Source organism: Pararge aegeria, chromosome 7 (assembly GCF_905163445.1).
Source record: "Pararge aegeria chromosome 7, ilParAegt1.1, whole genome shotgun sequence".
NCBI lineage: Eukaryota > Metazoa > Arthropoda > Insecta > Lepidoptera > Nymphalidae > Pararge > Pararge aegeria.
This window is the reverse complement of record NC_053186.1, coordinates 8,511,425-8,534,866: the sequence shown is the minus strand read 5'-3', so window position 1 is coordinate 8,534,866 and position 23,442 is coordinate 8,511,425. Positions and strand designations below refer to the sequence as shown.

General features: G+C 37.7%; 1 protein-coding gene across 2 annotated transcripts in view; it reads right to left on the bottom strand.

Annotated features, from left to right (window-relative positions):
* LOC120624894 overlaps positions 1-23,442 on the bottom strand; it is a 146,916-nt gene that overhangs the window by 55,624 nt on the left and 67,850 nt on the right. The window contains exons 2-4 of one of the 2 annotated variants that reach the window (XM_039891661.1): positions 13,830-13,891; positions 1,486-1,594; positions 486-621 (exon numbers count right to left, since the gene is read on the bottom strand). In XM_039891661.1, coding sequence (XP_039747595.1) covers positions 486-621; positions 1,486-1,585 — 236 coding nt within the window. In that variant the 5' untranslated portion in view covers positions 1,586-1,594; positions 13,830-13,891. Of the gene's footprint in view, positions 1-485; positions 656-1,485; positions 1,595-13,829; positions 13,892-23,442 lie in introns of those variants that run through there. The other variant, XM_039891662.1, reaches the window with a different exon arrangement.

The window sequence follows — 23,442 nt, the reverse complement described above, 5'->3', positions numbered from 1 at the left end:
TATATTTCCATAACTGCATTCTGATCTGCCGTCAGCACACAGAACAAGGCAAGTACGAAGTCGTATTATTAAACCGACATCGACCCGACAGGTTTTCAAGTATCGGGGTTAATCAATGCTTAAGATAGAACTTGAGAACCCACCCGATTTCAAGCCTTTTTTTCATAGTAATAATTCAATCAAATCCCTGTAACCCTCATGCCTATAATTACTCCGGCAACCACGTCCTTCAGACCGGAATACAAACGCAATGCTGAAGACAGAAATAAGCCGGTCGCAAGGCATGCAAGGAACAACTGCAACTATGTCGACCAACCTGAGGCGAAGGTGGAAACCCTTATGCCTATAATTACTCCGGCAACAACGTCCTTCAGACCGGAATGCTGCAGACAGAAATAGGCAGGGCGGTACTTCCCCGGTTGAACTCTGTCACGAAAAGCTCTAACACTAAAACCTTAAAGTAAAAAAAGGCATGGTGGACTTACTTCCTCCTGCAGTGCCGCTCAGCATCCAACAACTCGCTGGTGGAGCTGCTCTTGGGGTCGGGCGAGCTGTCTGCGCGGGCGCGTCGCTTGAACATGCGCCGTAGCCCGCGCAGGAACCGACCGGTGCGGCCCTCGCCTGCAACCACACCACCACATTGAGGAACACCAACCTTTGGATATCGAAACACTGTGACTTCTAAGCATATCTTTTGCTGAAAATATCGTGAGTAAATCTGCATGCCTGAGAGTTTAATATTAAAGGCATGTGAATTCCACCGATCCACGCGTGGTGGACTACGGCCGCATTTCTCATTCTGATAGGATACCCATGCCTCGAAGTGAGCGGAAGCCGGTAAATAATGGGTGGATGATGATAGATTGCCGAAACAACTAGAGCCGGGTACCCTGCAACTGCTAACTGCTAACAAAATTCCCCGACCTATCGCGTCTAAGGGGAAAAGCTTGATGTGCAATAGCCTAAAACCTTCTTAAGAGTAGAGTTAACTTATGCAAAAAGAATTCTAAAAAATGGACTGGTTGTTACTGGTTTTAGCGAATTCTGTTGAAATTTCATCCTCTATTCAACCCCTTTGGTGGAGGGCTCCAACCTAAATACCAATTCCAATCTAATCTAGATGAAAGCTAGGCGCCGCAATATTTAAAAGCATTTCTGTTTGGCAAAGGAGAGGTCCCTTATATGACAGACCTTGATCAGTGAAGAGTTCAATCCCATCACTCCTAGGATATACTATCATATTGATAGTATATTCTAGGAGTGATGGGATTAGATGGGATGATTTATAACAGTCCACTGCCGGAAAAAAGGAGAGGCCTTTTGTCAACGAGATTAGGATTAGGGTTTGCCCACGCTGGACCGGTTGGTGATAGCACTAGATGTCAGTAGGTAGCATAGACGCGTACTCTGTTGAATGCTATCTTCCATCACCACAGCGAGGAAGCATCCTTGAGGTATAAATGACGAAGGTAGTGAGGTACTCACCATGGGTATTGGTCTCGGCGTGCGGCGGTCGGTAGGGCGGCTCGAGGGAGCCCTCGCGCACGCACGACATCAGCCCCGCGCCGCCGCCTCCGCCCGACATCCGCCCTGCCTGGAACATGACACACATACAGGATTATATAACATCTAGTGAATCCTCTGCTACCCTAGTACTTCTGCTCGGCTAACATTGCATAACTTAACAGAAGTAATTGACCAAGCAGACGGCCCTCGTGAAGGCAAGTGGAAAACCATCCCATATAAACAGAGCGATATCCACATAGCTCAACAAGTCGGGAAGGTAAAATGGCAATGAGAGGAGCACAAAGCTCGAGGTACGATGCACGTTGGGACCTACGGTACTGAGGGGGCAACCCTGCTCCACAACGTTGCTCGGCCTCTAATGAGTTTGACGAACGAAATCAGGCGGGTCGCTTTGAGACGCTGAACACAGGCGTCCCACGATCGTGGATTTTGGAACTCTCTACCAAAGATCAACACTTTACAGGGAATGCCAGGAAAACGTCCGATAAAGTGGTGTTAATCCTGTAATTACACCAGCAACTGCGCCTTTCAGACCTGAACACAGCGATACTTCATGGCGACAGAAATAAGCATGGCGGTAGTATCTACTTCCCTGGACGAGCTCGGTCACAAAAGGCTGTACTTAAGACTAAGTTCTTATCGCTTCTATGGAGATCGCTAATCGCGGGAGAGACGCTATCGATTAGTAACTGCGAGTAGCGGCTTAGCAGATTAATGCCCGCTTTCACTAACGACTAACTAGGCAATGCCTAATTAAGTAAAGCATAATCGTATGAGATTCATACGCATACGTCAACCGTTCACCAATAGTTATCACCTAAGAGTTATACCTATCTGTAAAATAACTAAAATCCTAGTATAACTGAACATAACATAGTGTAACAAAAATAATACCCTCGTGATCCGTGAAGGCAATAAATCCGTTTACGATGTTTTATGAACTGTCCGCTGAAACAGTGGCGCGTGCCGAGAATACTTTGTTGGGAAAAGCGTTTCAGGACCTTAGTAAATACCTGCCATGATATTTAGTTCCGTTTGATTTTTCGAGAAATGGCAGTTTTTAAACATTCAATGATGAATAATTATTGGTAAAATGTCGTTACCTAAGCTACGTTGCAATGTGAAATACAAGACGTACTCTGTTTGGATAATGTTTTATTACCATTCGAAATTTACCTTGGATTCGCTGGAATTGTATAAGTGTACCTAATCACTAAAAAATAACATAATCACTTCCCACCAGGTGAATACAGTCAAGGGCTAACTTGTAGCGTAGTAAAAAAAAAAATTAAAAAAAAACCCCTTTCGAACAAAAAAAAAAGAATTTTGCAAATCCGTCCATAAACGATGGCGTAATGCATACATAAAAAAACAAGCGAATTGATAACCCCTTCTTATTAAAGAAAGTTGGTTGATAAAACAAGCTGACGACCTTAAGGGTGTATTAAAATTAATCAACAGCATCTGACTCAAGTGCAAAAACCATTAACTCAAATGTGTTACTTACACAAGCGACAGTAAATGCTTGGGTAATTAATACGTAGTTGTAAAATGAAGAAACTTCGCGCCTTACATATTGTGACCGCTCGTAACTTAATTATGCATTTAATTTAGGTTAGTATGGCGCTATTGTTTTTTTTATATTAATAATTGATGGAGCCAATAGATGGCCATCAAATGTGATGGTAAGTTGAAACCATCACCTATTACGAAAACCATTTCCAAGGGCGAGCTAGGAACACGTTCTTCAAAGTACCGCCCTGTGCCCATCAACCGGAGTTGGGTCGTATACAGATGGCAGTAGTTTTTTTAATCCCATGACACTTGTAGTTGAGTTGAATCTCATCTGGTGGTAAGTGATGATGCAGTCTAAGATGGTAGCGGGCTAGCCTGTTAGGGAGTATGGTAGTCATAACAAGTTATAAAGGTAGGGTTATCGCTTTCTACGCGACATCGCACCGGAACTCTAAATCGCTTACGGTCTTTTGTCGGTTTTTTTTAGAAATTCTCAAAAGTATATAATATATATATATATATATATTATTATATTATATATAATGTAATGTAAAGTAATGTAATGTAATGTATATAGTTAATATCTAGTGGGCGGTCTGGCAGATATGGCGTATGAATAAATGGAGTCTTTAATTATTATCATATTCGGGTCCCACAGGTGGGCATCATTTTTCTCTCTCCGAAGGTATAGATTTGGTGCAAATGTGCTTACCAGTTAGAGATAAAAAAAATCACGTGTGTACATATTTTGTAAACACGTAAGCGGCTAAGTGCTGTTAAATGAGGTTTAAAGAACATAAACTATTGATATAAACTCTGTAATTCTTAGTAGCGAAAAAAACTGGTTTTCTTTTCCGTTACGCGATTCAGTAATTTCTTTTTCTTTCAAAATAAATGGCATATAAAGCTAAACTTTGACTTTGATCGCTTCCCTGTTTAGACACTGTTAAATCATCTACACCAATAATGTTCACAAGTCCGTGTCACTGGTGGAAAATGGGGAGAAATCCCTATCGCACGCCTCTATCTATCCTTATTACTCGTGGCACGTGTTCTATCTGCCATCTCGCTCGCTCCCAGCATCCGTATCGATCTGCACAGCGCCCTTGACCTTTCCCTGCGGGTAAACAGAGTCCTGACCTTGCAACGCAGATAGTAGATCTGTTACTAGATGAGTTTACGTCCTGTGCGATAATAGTAATATGTATATATTTTTCCATTGGGTATGGGAAAGTAATTATTTCAACATTGAAACTCACTATGCTTTGTCTTATTTAGGATGACTAATTTTGGCAGGTGCACGCCCGTAATGTTTTAAGTCTTTTCCCGCAAAATAATAAATAGATATACTAGGACAGTACACACATCGCTATCTAGCCTCAAAGTAAGTGTAGCTTGTGTTATGACACCTAGACACTGAAAATCCATTTATGTTCATCATACAATAATTGTCCAGTTATGGGAATCGATCCCACGGCCTTAGACTCAGAAAGCAGGGTAACTACCTACTGCGCCAATCGGCTGTCAACAAATAAAAACAAAAAACAAATAATGTCATTCTATATCGATGGGTAGTTACCGCCCACTTAGCGATCGAAATCTGTTTAAGAATAAAATATTGTACATGTAGCATTATTTAATTGTGCTCATAATTAATATTTCATTATTAAAGAATAGTTTTAAAGAAATAATTGTTATTATATTTGATTCACAGCCAATGAATGAATGAATGAATACACTTTTATTGTACACAAAAGAAAGGTGGTTACAGATATATAAATACATATCAAGAGATTAAAATTTGGTGGCCTTATCGCTACATAACGATTTCTTCCAGGCAACCAATGGCGTAAAAGGAAAAAACATAGAAAAGAGGTAGGTAGTGCAATAAATAATATTTAAAATTATACAAATATATAAATAAAATATATATATTATATATATATTATATATATATCTATATAAATATAACTATAATATATATATATAAATATATTACATATAAATGCAAATAAAATTAAAAGTTATATATATAACATAAATTGTGTATTTCGATACAGGTGCTCAGACGATGCAAAGATTTCTTAGTCGTTCTCAGTTATTTGCGACCAAAAAAATATTCTCAAAAACATATATACAAACTAAACCGTAAACTATCCAAAACTTAAACCTAGTCGGTTTTTTATTTTAAGTTCACAAGTTAGCCCTTTGCCCTTGACTGAATCTCATTTGGTGTAAGTAAAGAAGATGTCTATGACCGTAGCGGGCCGACATGTTATGAGCATAGGCTGTTATAATTAAGTCGATTCGCTTTCCCATTCTAAGAGGAGACCTGTACTCTGTAGTGGGCCGGTAATAGCTTGATGATCATGAATAAGTATACCTAATAAGGACCGCAAGACAGCACAACGACCCGTCTCAATATGTACGTGCCTTAAATAGAAGCTTAAATACAACTTTAATGTTAAACAGGACGTCATTAACACAGTCCACTGTCTAGACAAACATTTCAATGATTCATTTAAGTAAAGTATTGTTGATTTATACGTGCCTGCCAAGAATGGACTGCCGCGCAAACCGTATCGCGGTAGGATACTTCAAGCAGGCCGCTATTACTTAAACTTGGTTACCTCTCGTTATATGTCATCATCATTCTTAATTACTATAAAAGTTCCACTGCTCAGTCCCTTAGAGGAGTTTAGAAACTTGACCACTTGCTCGCTTGTCCACTGCAGGTTGCTGGGCTTTAACGGTTGTTAATAAATTAGCTGCAATTTGGGGTCGTTTGTTTCGATTTTTTTAATAATTCCTGGGCTGAAAGCCGGGCTAACACAGGCAGGAGACAAAAAAAAATGTGTGCGTGTACTAGTACACACGTAAAAAGTGAAACTTCTTACAGACCTTATTTTTCGAAAAATGATCTACTGCAACTTTACAGAAACTGGTTAAATAAAGTTAAATTAGATAAAGTTTAACAAAAATGGCTTTTATTATCATGGACATGAATACAAATAATACAATTATGTCATTTTACTTTGTTACTACTAAGATTATTACAGCTTTAATTTAATTGTAATATTATTATTATGGCTTATGGTAACTGAAATATGAAATATAAATATAAATAAATAAATATACTACGACAATACACACATCGCCATCTAGCCCTAAAGTAAGCTTGTGTTATGCGTACTAAGATGACTGAAGAATATTTTTATGAATAGGTAATATAAATAAAATATGTACTTATAATATACATATAAACACCCAGACACTGAAAAACACTTATGTTTATCACACAAACATTTTCCCGTTGTGGGAATCGAACCCACGGCCTTGGACTCAGAAAGCAGGGTCGCTGCCCACTGCGCCAGTCGGCCGTCAAATATTGTTTACATTCCATAAAAACTCCAGCAATTTTAGTGCCGGATCTTGTTGTTAATGTTTGAGAACTTTTTTTAATAATATATAAAATTCAAATAATCTTTCAAAAATTCAACTAGCTTCAAAGATTTTTCTGATGCAGATCGGTTTTTTATCATTATTGCAACCGAGTAAAGAGGCACGAAGAGGGAGGAGGAAGAAAAAAATTAATCATCAATCAATCAAATATCGTCCAACTTCTGATTTGGAGATATATAAAGTGCAACAATCAAAATATTCATCCTATTTTCCATTTGGCATTGAGCCATACATAAGTCAGGAGAAAGAACAGAAAAATCTATCGATGAAGTTACAATGTTAACAACATCATTAGTATTATGATATATGCTTACGCTTCAGCCGTGTAAATTTTGCAATGCATTTGAAGTTCGAATAAACTCGAATCAACCGTGGTTGGGACAAGAAAAAGACGGCGCGTAACGAAAAAATGTGACGCGTAACTGAAAAATGTTACACTAAATTTTTTTCCAACCCCGATAAAGAAGTTTCACTTCAAATATATCCCCTGACAAGGTATATAAATAATTAACGTGTCCACCAGGTAAAGCACGGGAACATGGAATAGGAGAAGTTTACTCCCGTTCATTTTTATACATATATTATTTCCACTTGTGCGCCAGTGCTCTGAGAATTGATAAAGCTGTGGAAGAAGACCATTTTTTATCCTTTTCCCGGGGATATAACTGTCTACTGCCCATGATAGCCGTGCAGTGCCGAGTTTTCTCTGTGCAACAAAAACATAGGAACCAAAATATATTTTTAGCATCCCGTAACGGTTCCCGAACAGTTTGCCAGGATAAAGAATATTTTATGTTCGTCTTGAGGATTTAAACTATTTCTGTATTAAATTTCGACGAGATTGCTGATTATAGGTAACAGAGAAACAGATACACTTGCTCTTTCTCTTATAATATTAATTTTGAAGTACTAAATGAAAGAGGGTCATTGGCGGTAGATCAGTGTATCCCCAGTATTCCGACATTCGTATTATCGAATTTGTCAGAGAGTAGTAGTAGTACTCTATTGTCCGGATTTTTTTATAAAGAAGTCCCTTGTAATCCGACAAATTACAATCCAATGATAAGATTCTATGTGATGTAACCTGTTCACTAATGCATTATCGACATTAACGAAAATGGTGGAAAAAAATTATAATACCTAACACAATATGTGGAATTACAGGAGACGCCGCAGCGGTCATAGCGCATTGCGCAGGAGCTCGATTTCTCTTCAGGCCAAGTTCGAATCCCAGCACGCGCCTCTAACTTTCCTAAGTTATGTGCGTTTTAAGTAATTAAAATATCACTTGCTTCAACGGTAAACATTGTGTGGAAACCTGCATTCCTGAAAGTTCTACATAATGTTCTTAAAGGTGTGTGGAGTCCACCAATCCGCACTAGGCCACTGGTATACTACGGCCTTAACCCCTTCTCATTGTGGGAGGAACCCGTGCTCTTTAGTGGGCCGGTAATCGGTTGATGTGATGATGATGACACGCGGGCAAAACCACGGGCAGACTTAGTTCGTAGCACTCGTGTTTATGCTTTGCACAAAATTAGCTCATAGATTCAAATGCGTCCTACTGCTTAATCAAGTTTCTCTCTAAACGAGAAAAACGTCAAAGGTAACTAACGGGTTTAATAGAATGTAAACTGCAATCTCGATTTTGCCAGATACGGCAATCTGTTACATTACCCCTGACCCAAATCCGCGAGGACCCTGACCAGAACCCGGGAACACTAGATCGATGAAGCAATGCCTGTATTAACCTAGGCAGCTAAACGTGATTCTGCCCGAATTCAAAAAATGGAACTAATAGTAGAATTTAGAAAACTTTTGCATTTGATAGCTTATTTTGTTAATGTGAAGGTCCCACCGGAACTCTTTATTTTTCCGGTGTAAAATGTATGCTATGGCTGTCTTTGGGATACAAACTAGTCTTTGCAAAATTTCACAAAGATAAGGCAGTGAAGCCATGCATAGATAACAAGTGTTATTTATTTTAATCCAGCTGGTTCGGCTGGTTCTTTTAACAGCAGCTATTCTAGGATATATGTTGCCAGTGGCGTGCATAGAGGGTATGTACAGGGTATGCAGATTATATAAAGTGAAAAAAATCTTCAGTACGAGTTATAAAAAACTTAAGGATAGGCATTGTAAGAATTATAAAAAGCCTACTTTTAAGTATTTATAACTACTTAACGTACTGGAGCTTTTACTTAATTTCATATCATCTGCATACCCTCTATGCACGCCACTGTATATTACCCTTTTTTAATCTCCTGGATGCAAGCTATTTTATGTGCCAAATAATTCAAGATGGTTCAAAAGCTTAACCGATCATAGGTCACAAACAAATAAACAAACAGACACGATATACTTTCGCATTTATTAATTTGGTACAACTATCGTTACAGCGACGACAGGCAATGAGACGCGGTGTGTCGGACGAAGTCACGGGGAACTGCTAGTTAAGGTTTAGCCTAAGGTAAGCGTACTTAAAGTGTCGCACGGTGTATATTACCTAAATTACCTAACGGGATCACGTCGCCACCATTTTCTCGTTATAACAACACCACTGATAAAGTGGAAGTGGTAATAATGATAAAACTTCGGGCGGTGCGGTTAAATTCGCCATTTTATAACCAAAAGGTGCTAGCATCAGGTGCTCGGGTTTCCAAACGTCCACTTAATGCGGGTAGCAATATATTATAAGGTTCTAACTTCTTAGTGAAGAAGCTTTTTCGATCCCATTACGAGTCGGTCTTCTCAATTAATATATCACTGTAATTAATCGACACAGAGTTGGGTCTAAATTTGTTTGGTAAATGGGTTTTTCTGAAAAGAAATTCTCAGTGGGTACCTACTAGGATGGACTTAGGAAAACAGCAGTGCCCTAAGAGCCTCGAAGAGCACGATAAGTTTTAAAAGCCATTTGCCGGCCGACTAACGCAGTGAGCAGCGAACCTGCTTTCTGGGTCCTAGCCTGTGAGTTCGATTCCCACAACTGGAAAATTTTTGTGTGGTGAACATAAATGTTTTTCAGTGGCTGGGTGTTTATCTGTATATTATAAATATTATTCATAAGAATATACATCGGTTATCTTAGTACACATAACACAAGCAACACTTACTTTGGGGCTACAAGGCAATGTGTATATTGTCATTATTTTCTTTATTTATAGATAAAAACTTTAATTCAATGATCCACCGTGTCTCACCGCTCTCTATTTTGAGATACGCCTGTACCCAGTGGGAATAATATTTATCATCATAACCACTAATTACCGGTATACTACAGGACACTCCTCCTCGGAATCGCTGGCAAAGTGTGGATTGACAGACTTCCCACTCCCTTGAAAATGTTATGAATCACTTCCACACACAACAGAACACATTGTTGTTGAGTAACTACCAAACATAGTAGTGAGATGATGTTGAAAATTATATTCGTACCTAACTTAAAACTGAAGCTCATATTCCATACGCTAGATTCTATCGTTTACGTAGTCCTTTATGCTAAAAGGACTTTTCTTTAAGTGGGAATGAGTAACACTACGGCAGGCCGACTTGTATGTACAGTACCTATAAAAAAATCAATATGAATTAGTTTTTGCGTCATAGCGTGATTAGTGAAATATTGATTATTAATTACTGAAACCGTTTGCCGCCAACATGAACGGAATAGAAAAGCTGTTGACTGCAATTGCGTGTTGAGACCAATGACATAATCACTGACTATCGCTCAATTAGTCTATCCTCCATAGTACAGGCTCGTATTCTCTCTTTGTTTGCTCACGTATGAAGAAGAGACAACGACTCCATTTAACGTCTGGTTGTCCAAAGAAGAATCGAGGGCACCAGGTCACGCGGAAAATCGCCCATGAGATGGGCTGACAAAATAGAGGCTGCAGTGGCTGTCCCCTTACATGAGTGTGCTAGAAAGGCAGCTGACAGAGAGGAGTGGCGACGGTTAGTCAAGCGTGTCACAACACTTCAGTCATGACCACGACCGCTCTGACAAGAGCGAACCGACTGAGAAGAGAAGAAGATTGCTCAGTTACTGAAAAGACGATCACTTTTTAAATTAGCCTTCCCATTTTTCTCAGACTTCAGTCTTGCACCGAGACTAAAGCGGCTATTAAATTCTTCTACCAGCCCGGGAGTTATAACATACTTCACAATATATACAATCAAATATAATATATAGATAAACTGATGCAGGTAAAATATTGCATTAAGATTACTTGCATCCTAGGCGGGTAAAGAATAAGGATCAAATATTTCCTATAAAGTCGTACAAAGGTAACGAAGTTGATTTTATTTAAATCCCACAGGAACGGTCACTGCGTTCTTTTCCGAGGTGACAATATTTCTGTCTCCAGGATATGCGCTGTCTCTATGCCAAATTTCGTCAAAATCCTCGTGGCGACTGAACATGGTAACATGCAAACAGTCACAGAATGTTAGGGTAGGCCGAAAGTTAAGCTTTCCGTTACAATGTTGCGTACAATCCGATAAGGAATGTGGGTTTGAAACAACTGCCTTGCTCCTAACAGGTTAACCCGCTACCATCTTAGACTTTACCAGAACCTAACATAAAGTATTTAAGGTGAGGGATTTTAGTCATGGGCTCACTTGTAATGATTTAAAAAAACTTGAAATATTAAAGTATTGAATTGCATGGAATTATGCATTCTAGAACACTTGAGCAAACACGTGGCATTGCTTTTACGTAGAACGGCCTCTTAAGTTGCTAGCAGGCATATAATACCTACCTGCCAAATAGAGCGTTGGCATTTTGGTTTTAAATATGTATGTAGGCCAACGTGAGTATCAGGCATTGTGTTTATTTACACCGTTATTCTAATTTTACGACTTGTATTACTTTTTTTATTGCACATACAAACTGAGTAGTACATCATTTTATTAGTTAAACGTTTTGGAGCGATGCTTTTTGTATAAGTTCGGGACGGGACCTAACTTAGAAAAAGTGAAACGATCGAGCGAGCGGATCGTTTTAGTAGTTCAGAAACTTTGTGCCAGAGCTTGTTCGGGGAAGTACTTAATACCGCCATCCTTATTTGTGTAACCATTTATTGTTTGAAATAAATCTTGCATAGAGATAATTTGCAATCTGGAGAAAGATCCTAAATGTTCTCAGAGGTTTTGAAAAATATACTTTGTTACCTAAGCAGGATAAAAAATATACTATGGGAAGGGATTCCTCTTTTACTTTCCACGTGGAGTAAATGTTCCATGCTACCAACGTAGTGCATGATTGATGATCTAAACGCACTATGTTGAAGCACCAATGGGGTTGGCGTTGATATTTTGTGTTTGTTTAACAGACAAACTTAGGTTGAAATGCTTCGTTTTTGACAACCTCCAAGGCGTAGCGGTTGCGGGATTTAATGTTCCGGAACGATGTCAGGTAGGAACCGGTGAGGGTATTGGTATAATATAAATGATTTACACCCTAACAGGTCATCTTGACTTACCAGCAGGTGAAATTACAGTCAAGGGCTAAATTGTAGTGGAATAACAAAATAATAAAACAGTAGATTGCACTGATTTAAGATATGCTAGGCAAACATTCAAAACAATAGTAGGTTTTCAACTTACACCCAACATCTTATTATAAACTTTGCCGTGGTCAGGTAAACACAGCGTATCAGCTCAAAATGCAAATGCCTTGATCGCTCGTACATAATACACTATAATTGTTCCATATGAGATTGCTTTTTTTTCTTCACCAATAATTATATTCAGCGAAGATTTCTAGAGCAAAGAGAAAACGCGAAGACTTCAGCGAAATTTGTGATTCAAATAACATGGTGATTATAATTTATAACGGATTTGGTAAATTTTTTGTGCATGGTAATATATGTAGTTATCGCACAGAATTATAGTTAGCGAGTATACAATGCACGAGTACTATTAGGTTTAGAGAGAGGGATGTGATAAAAAAAACATATCTACTCCTTCATGAAAAGCGATAAAAAAGCATTTCAGTTACATATCGTTAAATATTATCCATAAGAAACAAGCTGAGCATAACGTAAGTAATAAAATAAAGCACGAAGGGCTCCATAACATTATCTAATAACAGCCAAAAAATCATGTCTGTTGTATAAGAGACATGACTTTTGCCTTGCCTTCGATATTAATTTTATTTTATTTTATTTTTCTTGATTGGAAAACTTTTTATTTTATTTTTCTTAATTGGAAAACCAACAGTTGTAGATTCTAAATAGTTAACAAATTAGTTGACTTAAAACTTATAACAGGTTTCCACAGATAAGTCTTAAATAAACAAGGGTACCTAATAGAACCCAGCAAAAACGCAGCAAACTATAACTAAGTATTAAGTTTACCTAGCATGCAACCGTTTATCTACTAAGTTGCGTCGTACACTGTTCATATTACCATAAAATAAGTCAATTTCGGGGTCATTGTAAACAGAATTAAGAAGACGAGAGACACGGATTACAAAGTAATTAAATCTATTCTTAGTTTTAGTTAAGGGTATGGTAGGGTATTATGTGTTTTAGATCTATGCACTACAGAACTATGCAAAGTGTAACTGAATTATGAAATAATATTGAAGGGTGCACAAGTATATTTTATAAGGACGGTGGACGGACGGACACGGCGCTGTGTTAAAATATGAAATTAAAATAAACATTTTTATTTTTCATTTCATACGCGACGCATACCTACGTAATAAAGTGGCAGGAGTCACATGGTTTTACTTTTGCATGTGATGTTAGGGCTGTATGTGATTTCTTTCAGTAAAAGCTATGGCAGTGGTTTACTCAAAAACTATTGGGCTACGGTTTCAGAGGTAAGTCTCAGAGACAGTGCATAATGTACCTCTAAAGCCTGTGAAATATTATTTCGGTTTTCATTCTCATGTTGTATAATCTGTGAAAATTTCAACTGTCTCACTATCCGGTTTATGAGATATAGCCTGACAGATACAGATGGGCCGACAGCGGAATCTTAGTAATAGGGTCTCGTTTTATCCTTTGGGCACGGAACCCTTAAAAAAGTATCATAAAAATCCATTCAGTCGATAAAATGTTTTAATACCAACAAGGGGTATCAAAAAAACACTTTTCTTTCTTAATTTATATACAGAGTAAGTTTATGAGACAGGCTTCCTATGGAAGGTACTTGAGCCATTAAAGATAGTTAAAATCCTTCAGTGCAGATTGAAGAGGTTGCGATGATTTTTTAACATAGGCGTCAAATTGTTGTGTATATAACGGTTAGGTAAAAAGCTATAAAATGATGCTCTTGTCAATAACTCACCCTTTACAGGGTACTGTGTTACTCACCCGCTAACTCAGGGGATTGTTTCCACGCCGGCAGCCATGGTTACCGGCGACCCCGACACGACCTGAAAGGAGTAAAGGAATTCTTTAGCGTAAATTTTACTACGACTTCGGTCAATATAACTAAGGACTGACTACGGATAGTTATCATCGCCGCAAAAAGAGGGGTGTTATAAGCATGACCAATTTTCTACAGTTTTTACTGTGTTCACAATATCGGTATGTCGTATAAACGTTAAACACATTCAAGATTCAGCTTCACATGATTCTACATCTGTTTAAAAAGTAAGACTTCGACGTTTTTCAACACAAGCACTAATGCATAGGTAAAAATGTTCCTGGCTAAACCTACAGCTTATTTTAATTCCAGCTGAGTGGTAAGATATGGCGTGATATGAACAGGAACGTAATTTGAGGCGAGTGATCAGTGAATTAATATATTATCACCATACTTTCATGAAACGGTGATAGCCCAGTGGGTAGGATTTCGACTTCAGATTCGGGGGGCCGAGTTCGAATCCCAGCACGCACCTCTTGCTTTACTAGGTTATGTGCGCTTTAAGCAATAAAATAAATATCACTGGCTTCAACGGTAAGACAAAACATCGTGAGGAAAGTCCACCAATCCAAATTGGGCCAGCGCGGCGGACTGCGGCCGTAACTCCTTGGCATTGTGGCAGTAGACTCGTACCCTGTAGTGGGCCGCTTATGGGTTGATATGACGATGATGATTATACGAGATTTAGCTTTAAATTCAGTGAATCTGCATGTGTTTAGAAAGTTCGACCTAACTATACCTTGTATTTGAGTGGTATTAGCGCTACGATAGTTATAGTGTCCCTTTTGTCATTTGAACTACCAACTTAAATATGTATCCGTACGAAACAAGTGGTTTTAGGGTAAGTATAAAATTACTTAAGAAATTTAGTTGAAAGGGATCGCCTCAAGCACCAACTGTAATTGACAAATTTATCTTATCTTGAACAAGCTTTTGTTTATAGAACAGACACTTGGAAATTCTGAATCATTCTCTGAGGATCACAAATGGCGGATTTATTCTTGTATATATTCCAAGCAAATGCTTTAGTCGCTTATAATCTCTAGGGCTTTTAATCGTTCTGTTATAAGTACGTCAGCCTTGAAACAAATACATCTCCATTCTGTTTTAGTTTGCATAAACCGTCGTATAAAGCATTACATAATGATGTTTACAAATGAAAATACTCGGCGGAAACCGCTTTGGATTCCCAACAACTTTATGGTATGACAAGTGTAGTATGATATAAGTTATAAAGTGTATAGGCCGAGACCTCTGAGTGTTTTTGTTCCTGTCTTAATATTTATTATTTATTTTGGTAAAAATAGAGGCAAAATCCGTTCAGCCGTCGCGTTGTAAACATTAGCACGGATAAAAAAAAACGGATAGGTAAAAATTTAAAAAAGTGTGCTTTTGTTTATATAATGACAATTATATGAGCTGAATAAGAGGCAGTAATTTGGAAATTACAAACTCTTTTCAATTTTATTTATTTGCATAGATAGCATAAGCTCATTATTCCACAACTAACAACGTCACTTCTAGGTCTGGAAACTGTAAAATACTTATACAAATTAAAAATTAGAAAATAACCTGACATTCAATATAGCATACAGTATTGACAGAATTGCGGCACCCATCTTGGACCGACTTTCATCAAACATAGATAAGAACACCCCCGACTAATTCACCTTTTAACGAAAAAAACAATATTAAGATCGGTTCACCCAATCGGGAGCTGCAATGCCACAAACACACACACACACACACAACACAGACACGTCAAACTTATAAACCCCGTCTTTTTTTGGATCGGGGGTTAAAATATGTGAAAATTGAACAATCTGACGGTATCTCCCGATGGCTTTAAAGTGAAAGATTGTAGTGACTCAAATGAGTGTGCAATGCATACTTTTTGCCATCTCCCCCATTCTGTCTATGTTGGTAAACACAATAAAGACACAGAGTGCAATTTAGCTGAAATCCACCCCTCAACAACAAAAGTTTAATGGACTTAAACAAAGGCAGACGTTTTGTATAAATACCGCTTTAAATATAAATATTAAATACGATATGACAGCGCTTCTCAAATGGTGGTCCCAGAAAATTTTAGTAGTACTACTACTCCACGTTGCAGGACGTGTTCCTTGCATGCGCTGCGAACTGTTGCTCTGTTTTTAGGCGATGGTTTTCCACTTACCATCAAGTGGGCCATATGCTTGGTCGGTCAATTATATGCTTCATTTCATTCAGGCACTACTTATATTGGTGACTAGCTATGTCCAGCGATCTCACCTGCGTATACTACGGGACGCAGCGTAAAGCTGCATACTCTACAACCTTCCTCAATAGATCGGCTACGTAAAGATTTTTTAACCGTAAAGTAGAAAACCAAACTTACAACTATTCAGCTTTATGATATTAAGTATAGATAGCTAAGATATGTATATAATTATAGTGCTTCTATTTTTCAGGTCTAAAAAATAGGCAACACATATAATTTCACTTAGTATAAATTAGGTTAGTTATAATTATTGTATTTTTTTTTTATTTTCCATATTTTCTAACCGTTTAAACTTTCCTCGGACTTTTACAATTATTTTAATACCTAAATTAACCAAATCGGATTAGCCGTTCTCGAGTTTTAGTGAGACCAACGAACAGAAATTCATTTTTATATATAGATTTCCATTGAGAAAGTCACTCAATTAACCAATAAATGAAGACTTTTTTTTTATTTGTGTTACCGCTACTTTGCACCATATTCTTAATACCGATAGCTCAAATAATTGTTTGTTTTATGTCAGTGACTTTCATACGTTGGTTTTCGACGGTTCGGTAAGTTCTATGGTTTTACTGTTTCAGAGACATCAAACATAGACGAGGTATGAAAAGTAGAGAATTCAACTCAGAGTTTATTCTGCTTTCGTCTTGGGCGCCCGTTAACCCTTCGCTACACTCAGAATTCTAGATGCAAAACACTCGCTACGCTCGGAAATTACTCTGTAATCCCTTAGCTGCGTCAAAATTTTAATTTCCGATCGATAATTGCAGGTTGGACTAGGGGTCATTGGTATCTTGGGTTGTTGACCATCGCAGGGCTAGACTAATTTTGCCGTTGTCGAGATCGCTGGATATGGGTCTATATATTTCTACAAACAAACAATTTGAAATGGTTTCAAAAAAATCAAAATTCATCATTCAAGCTGCCTAGTTTGTTATTACAAGACCCTGGGAGTAATAATTACCGAATTTTCTCTGGTCTAATCTGGGTTATCTGGCTTGGGTGGCAAGTAACCGCCCTACCGACAAAGACGTGTCGCAAAGCGATCTAGCGTTCACCATCAGGTGAGACTGTAGTCAATGACTAAATTGTAGTGGAAGAACAAAAAACATTATAAGGCGCTCGAAGATAAACTAGGAGCGATAAGCTTTGGGAAAAGCTGGTAATTTACAACATGGACACTTAAAACTTCCCCCAGATGAATCCCTAGGCGTCATAAAAATAAACAACGTCAAAATATCGAAGTACACTCGCATTGTTTAGAGGCTAAACTCCCGACGAGAGGCCTCAAGAGGTTTCATTATATTTTATAATCGAGACCGGAGAATAATTGGTGGCTGAATTCGAAATGAATCTCTTATGCTGTCTTTACACGACAATTTTATTTATTTTGATAGCCACGTTTTAGTAGCATAATGAAACTTTCAATACACTTTTTCACGATATCGAACTAAATGTTGTTAATTAGACATCAGGTAATATTATATACTTGATCGCGTTATTTAAGTTAAAGAATAATAGACCCATGTTTTATCAAAACAAAACTAGAAAGGTCTTTAGTGTTATAGTACTTAACCTCTTGCACAAAGACCTAAAGGAATTTACTTACTTACTACCTTTTTTTTTTTTTTTGTCGTGGTGGAAAAGCTTTATGGCTACCTCTGTCCTTTTGAGTAGGACAGAGGTTATGTGGGACTCGTTTACCCGAACTAAAACCCACCACGGCATGTCCCTCTCGTTGGATTTATTGGACGTCCGGGAACCCGTTGTACACTTCCCAGACGGCTTACTTACTACCTACAAAAAGTGCGAAATCAAATTATTAAACGCAAAACATAGAAATGACCCAAAAGCGATTCGAGAGACTTAAAAGTGCGATAGCAAATTATTAAAAGTATAAAATAGAATCAGAATGACTCTATAGTTTTCAGGAAGATAGTAATGTATTTTATTACATATCCACAGCGGCCACTCGTAGTTTATAGCCATGGAAAATATCTACACAGCTGACCTAGAGTGATACGCATGTACCTACTGTAAAAACCGCATTAAAATTGGTCTATACCAATGACTGACGGGCAAAGTGGTTTAACTTACAACACCCCTTTAATCATATACAGCATCATCATCATATTATCCCATAGGTCTTAGAAGATAGGGATAAAACTTTTAGACCTTTCATGTCCGCACTGCTGCTTAATACGGGTCAGCGGTCTGTTTTATTATCATCATCCACCCAATAACTGCCCACTACAGCTCAAGGGTTACAACAAGGGTTAGAACGTCGTTCATCACTCTAGGATTGGTAAATATCACAAACACATGAGAACATTATGGCGAACTTTCGTGCATGCAGGTTTCCTCATGATGTTTTCCTTCCTTTAAAACGCATATAACCTTTTTTATATCAGGATCCAGGAGTTTAATATAATGACAACCAACACATCGTGTGAAGGATCTTTAAATAACTGAAATACAGATTCAGAAGAAAACACAAGAGATCTATAAATAAAGTAAGTACATTTATATAATTCTTACCGTATTAGATGCCGTAGCGGAAAATATGGTAAACAAAGAATTTACATAACAAAAAGAACTCAGGCATCTGGCAATTATATTTAGAGGAAAGATTTAAATATGTATTCAATATTTTAATGATGATACTATACTTGATTTTGTTTACAATGCCGAATGTTATCTGTCTGGTCGATGAGTTAGTTTGCCTGTTCGAATCTTCAGAGATACGGACCAGGCCCGAGTTCGACTCCCGGGTCAAAAGTTTTTTGTATTTGTTTTTCTGCCAAGAAGCTTTCAGTACTAGAATCGCCTTCTCCACCAAAATTCCAAATACTTATCACACTATCCTTACTTATAGAGAGTTTGTCTGTTACACTATTACGCCTTAACATACCAGTGAACCGAAATAGTACCTAACTATATCTAACACTCTCTCATAAGACGCTCATTACTGCGCCAGGAAAATCATCACTACAAGTGTAGTTAAAGACTGTGTTTATTCTATACACAAATAAGAAACAAAAAGAGATATCATTCAAGGAAACTAAACTTAGTAAAACTACTTAGTAGTAGACAGCGAAAGGCATTGAAAGGATTAGTATAACAGTATCAAAGTTTAAAATATTTATAAAATAGAACGTCGATTTTATGACCTCTCGTACGTCAATTTACCAGTGCTACAATCTCTGGAAGAATCACAAAGCAAACTGATGTCGATAACAAGTAGAGTACAAAATACATTCATAAAAAACTTCAACACGAAACACACTTTCACAAAAACCTCGCCAGCATACCGATGTGAACAAAGCAAATCGTGTTACAGAATACGATAGAAAAAGCGCGGAAACCAAACCTTGAACTTAGAAACAACAAATACCAATTCACATGAACCGATCAATAACAAACCTTATCATATCGCAATAAGTGTTATTAAAACGGCATATAGTAAAATAGCGGTGGCAGGTAAAGTTCAATGGCTGGAAGAAAAAACGATGAGTATAAAAACCTTGGTCTCATATTATAACGCTATTGCGCTTCGATGGCTGCACATTTCTTTATGTTGTAATAATTTGGTGATACAGATATGAAATTATAGTTTTGGTATGATACTTTGTAGCCCACCAACCCGCATTGGAGGGGACCCGCATTGCTCTAAAACGCTCGTTTCAAAGAGAGTGAGACGTACATAGGGAGATGATGACGACTGTTTAAAGTTATGTGCATATGTATAATGTACATTATAATAAATACAATATGTAATATTATAATAAATACAATACACACATCGAAATGTAGCCCTAAAGTAAGCGTAGCTTGTATTATTGGTACTAAGATGCTGAGAGCTGATGAATAGGGTTGGATATAGATATTATACATTCTCGATTTTAATTATGATTTGAGTTTAGGGAAATCGTAGCTTCAGCTTAAACCTTTTGAATTAGTTTTAGCTGCCGGAAATGCATTTGAATTAATTAAGAAATAATAAATTCCACAAAATTTTGCGTACAAAGAAACGCAAACAGTGTATATAAGTAGGATAACAAATGAAAACAATGCACAAGTGTATATATATATATATATATATATATATATATATATATATATATATATATATATATATACACACATATCCACACATATCCATTTATATATATATATAAATGGATTTATCTATTTATTTGATATTGAAGCGGTATAGCCTAGTAGCTAGGACTTCGCCTTCACTTTCGGGGGAGCGAGTTCGAATCCCGGCCCGAACTTTCCTGAGTTACGTGCGTTTTAAAAGTAATTAAAATATCACTTTGTTCAACTGTGAAGGAAAACACCGTAAGGATACGTACATACCGGAGCGTTCTTTATAATGTTCTCAAAGGTGTGTGAAGTCCACCAATCCGTACTGCGCCAGCGTGGTGGACTACGGCCCCTTCTCATTTTGGAAGGAGACCCCTGCCCTGTAGTGGGCTGGGTTGATATGATGATGATAGATAGATATTATTTTCTTTCACCATTAGGTAAATGGTGCCTTTATTCTTGTTCTATTATTTAAAACCATATTTGAAAGGCCACTTAGTTTTTATTGAAGATGCTATTATTGTAAAGTCTTAACAATCTAAGTGAGCGTTTCTGAAATAACTTTTAAAATATGAGTTTAGATAACTAGGTACCATCATACTTTTGTTTGCCATGATATACAAAGACATAATTCTTAACTCATTCCAACATAGTAATGCCTAGTAATTTATTTGAATAAATGGTCATTCAGATGTGTATGAAGGCCAATTCCAAACTTCATTATGTTTATAACAATGGCTCAGTGTTACGACACTCATTCGGCTTTTATGTTGCCGTAATATATTATATTTGCGACCTTCTCCGTGAGAATAAGGACAGTATATTACAATATCGTGGCCTGCCACTTTGCAAAGTTGCTATCGCATGACGCCCAAACCGTTATTATAGGTACATGATGTGATTGTTAATAAACCAACCAAGTTATAATAAGTTATAAATTAATTCAATTAGTTTCAGAATGCATAATATGGATTTCATAAGGTTAGTTGTTGGCAACTTACCACTGTGGCAACTTTGGTGTCAACTGAGCTACACCATCGTTCAGCAGGACTGCACAGTCATCTCGTCAGCTACTCGTCAGTTTTATTCAGATTTTAATAAAAGAACAATGTCCTTTTTTATAATCCTCCCAAGATTGCATTGCTCAACAGAGGCAATAATACAGAATAGCGATTTTTAGCTGACACGCTGTTTCAATTTATATCACATTCATGTAAAGGATTCTCTTCTAGGTGTGTCCTTTTAAAAGTTTCTTCTTTTTCATGTTACGTAATGTGTCCTTGAAGTTTCTTTGTAATAGCACTTTCAATTCTAGTCCAAAAAAAGGAGAAGCCTAAGAAGTTTCATTTCATAAACACACAAATCAGCAAAGAAAAGATGGATATATTGGTGTCCATATTTCGACAACCGGCGCAGTGCCTACCGCTATAGTCTTATAAGTGGGAGGTCCCGGGTTCGACTCACGGTGGGGACAATTTAGAAATCTTCTGGGACGCTTTGGCGGTGGCTATTTACAACCTACCGACAAGAAGTGTTGCATAGAGATTTTGCGTTACGGTACGATGCTGTGTAGAAACAAAAGCGGTATGGGTTTAATATGACTGTCATACTTCAAACAGATCAGCCCGCTACCATCGTAGACTGCATCATCACTTACTAATTGACGTTAATAGCTAACTTAAAGTGAAAAGAAATGCATTTTCGACAAGCAGAACTCCTACGAAATTTACGCTAGTTTCTGGCGATGACCCTGGTGTGATTATAAAATGGGCATAGTATAACAGAACCAGTATAACTGAGCCAGTAAGTGAGCAGAGGCCAACGTCCTTGCGGCATGGAGATGACGGTGAAACGCGTTCGGTTACGCCGAGCGCACCGCACCGTGCGCGCTTCGATAATTACTGCTTCGTGCGACATGGCACACAATTACCGCACTCAATAAATACATCATCGTCATCATCAAATCAACCAATTGACGTTCACAACTGGACATCGATCTTTTGTAGGGTTCTCCACGGTCTTGGCCTGCTTGCGTCCAGATTCTTCCTTGGACTCGTTTGAAACCAGCACTCAGTAGGTTTAGCTATATCGATGACCCCCTCTTTTCAGTTGGTCCGTGGTGATGTCCGCCAAAGCAGACCAAGTCGGGCACAACGCGCCCAGTTTCGCCTGTGCCGGAATAAAAGCAAGCCAACCAACTCGAGGACTGTACTTCTGATTCTTCTAAGAAACTCCTTATTTCTGATGTCATCACAGAGTTACACCGTGCTCTCTATTGCTTTCTAATTGACTCTGTGCTTTCTTATCAAGCCTATAGTAAGCGACAGCGAACTCAATAATACTTTAATTGGTACTATGAGTAGAGGTGAGAGGTGAAGTGCGCAATCATAGTTTATTTAATGTCCCAATGTTGCCTTTGGGCCCAATTCTCTAAAAGGATGGGATAGATTAAATAGTGACCATTTGCGCCTTCATGTCTTCTAAATGTTCAATGATAAAGTTTCAAACAATAGTATATTACTTACCAATGCTTAAAACAAATATATCCTCCTAGGCGAAAGTTTGGGAGATTAAATTTGGTTTAACTTATATGAACGCTTCTTTTCGCTTCAGTTAGGAGGAAAGAAAACAATAGACTTAACATTACAGAACTTGACATCGAATTCTGCTTCAACTTTAAACAATTAGACAACAAAATTACTAGAACTAAACTATAGTTTCCGCAGTTTAGTTGTCCCGGTAGATTAAATCGTTTTACCCTAAAAGAAAAAAAATATTCTATACTAATCTAGGGCATGGTTCATATTCGTATCCATGCCAACGTCAAAAAATCCGTCTATGCGTGTATAAGTCAATTGTAAAAACCATCCATGCAACCGAAATATTTGAAAAAGAAAGGTCCAACCAAAATATTGATATATGAATAAAATACGCATTTGGGAGTGGATTTCATTTTATTAAACCTTATATGTAAGTCGCAAAATCGTGCCTCAAGTCGCAAAAGCTCTTTAATGCCACTACATTGTAGTTGCCTCTAGATCTCCGAAGGGATCTATTCTTGGAAAATCTCAAGCCGTACTGAAGTCATCTTGTACTATCTCGAGCGCATCTTTAAAGGATTTGACAGTTTGATTATTGAAGTGCAGCTATTTTTGTTACGGGATGAGATTTTTTATGATCTTCCGTAGAATGTCATATTTATTTAT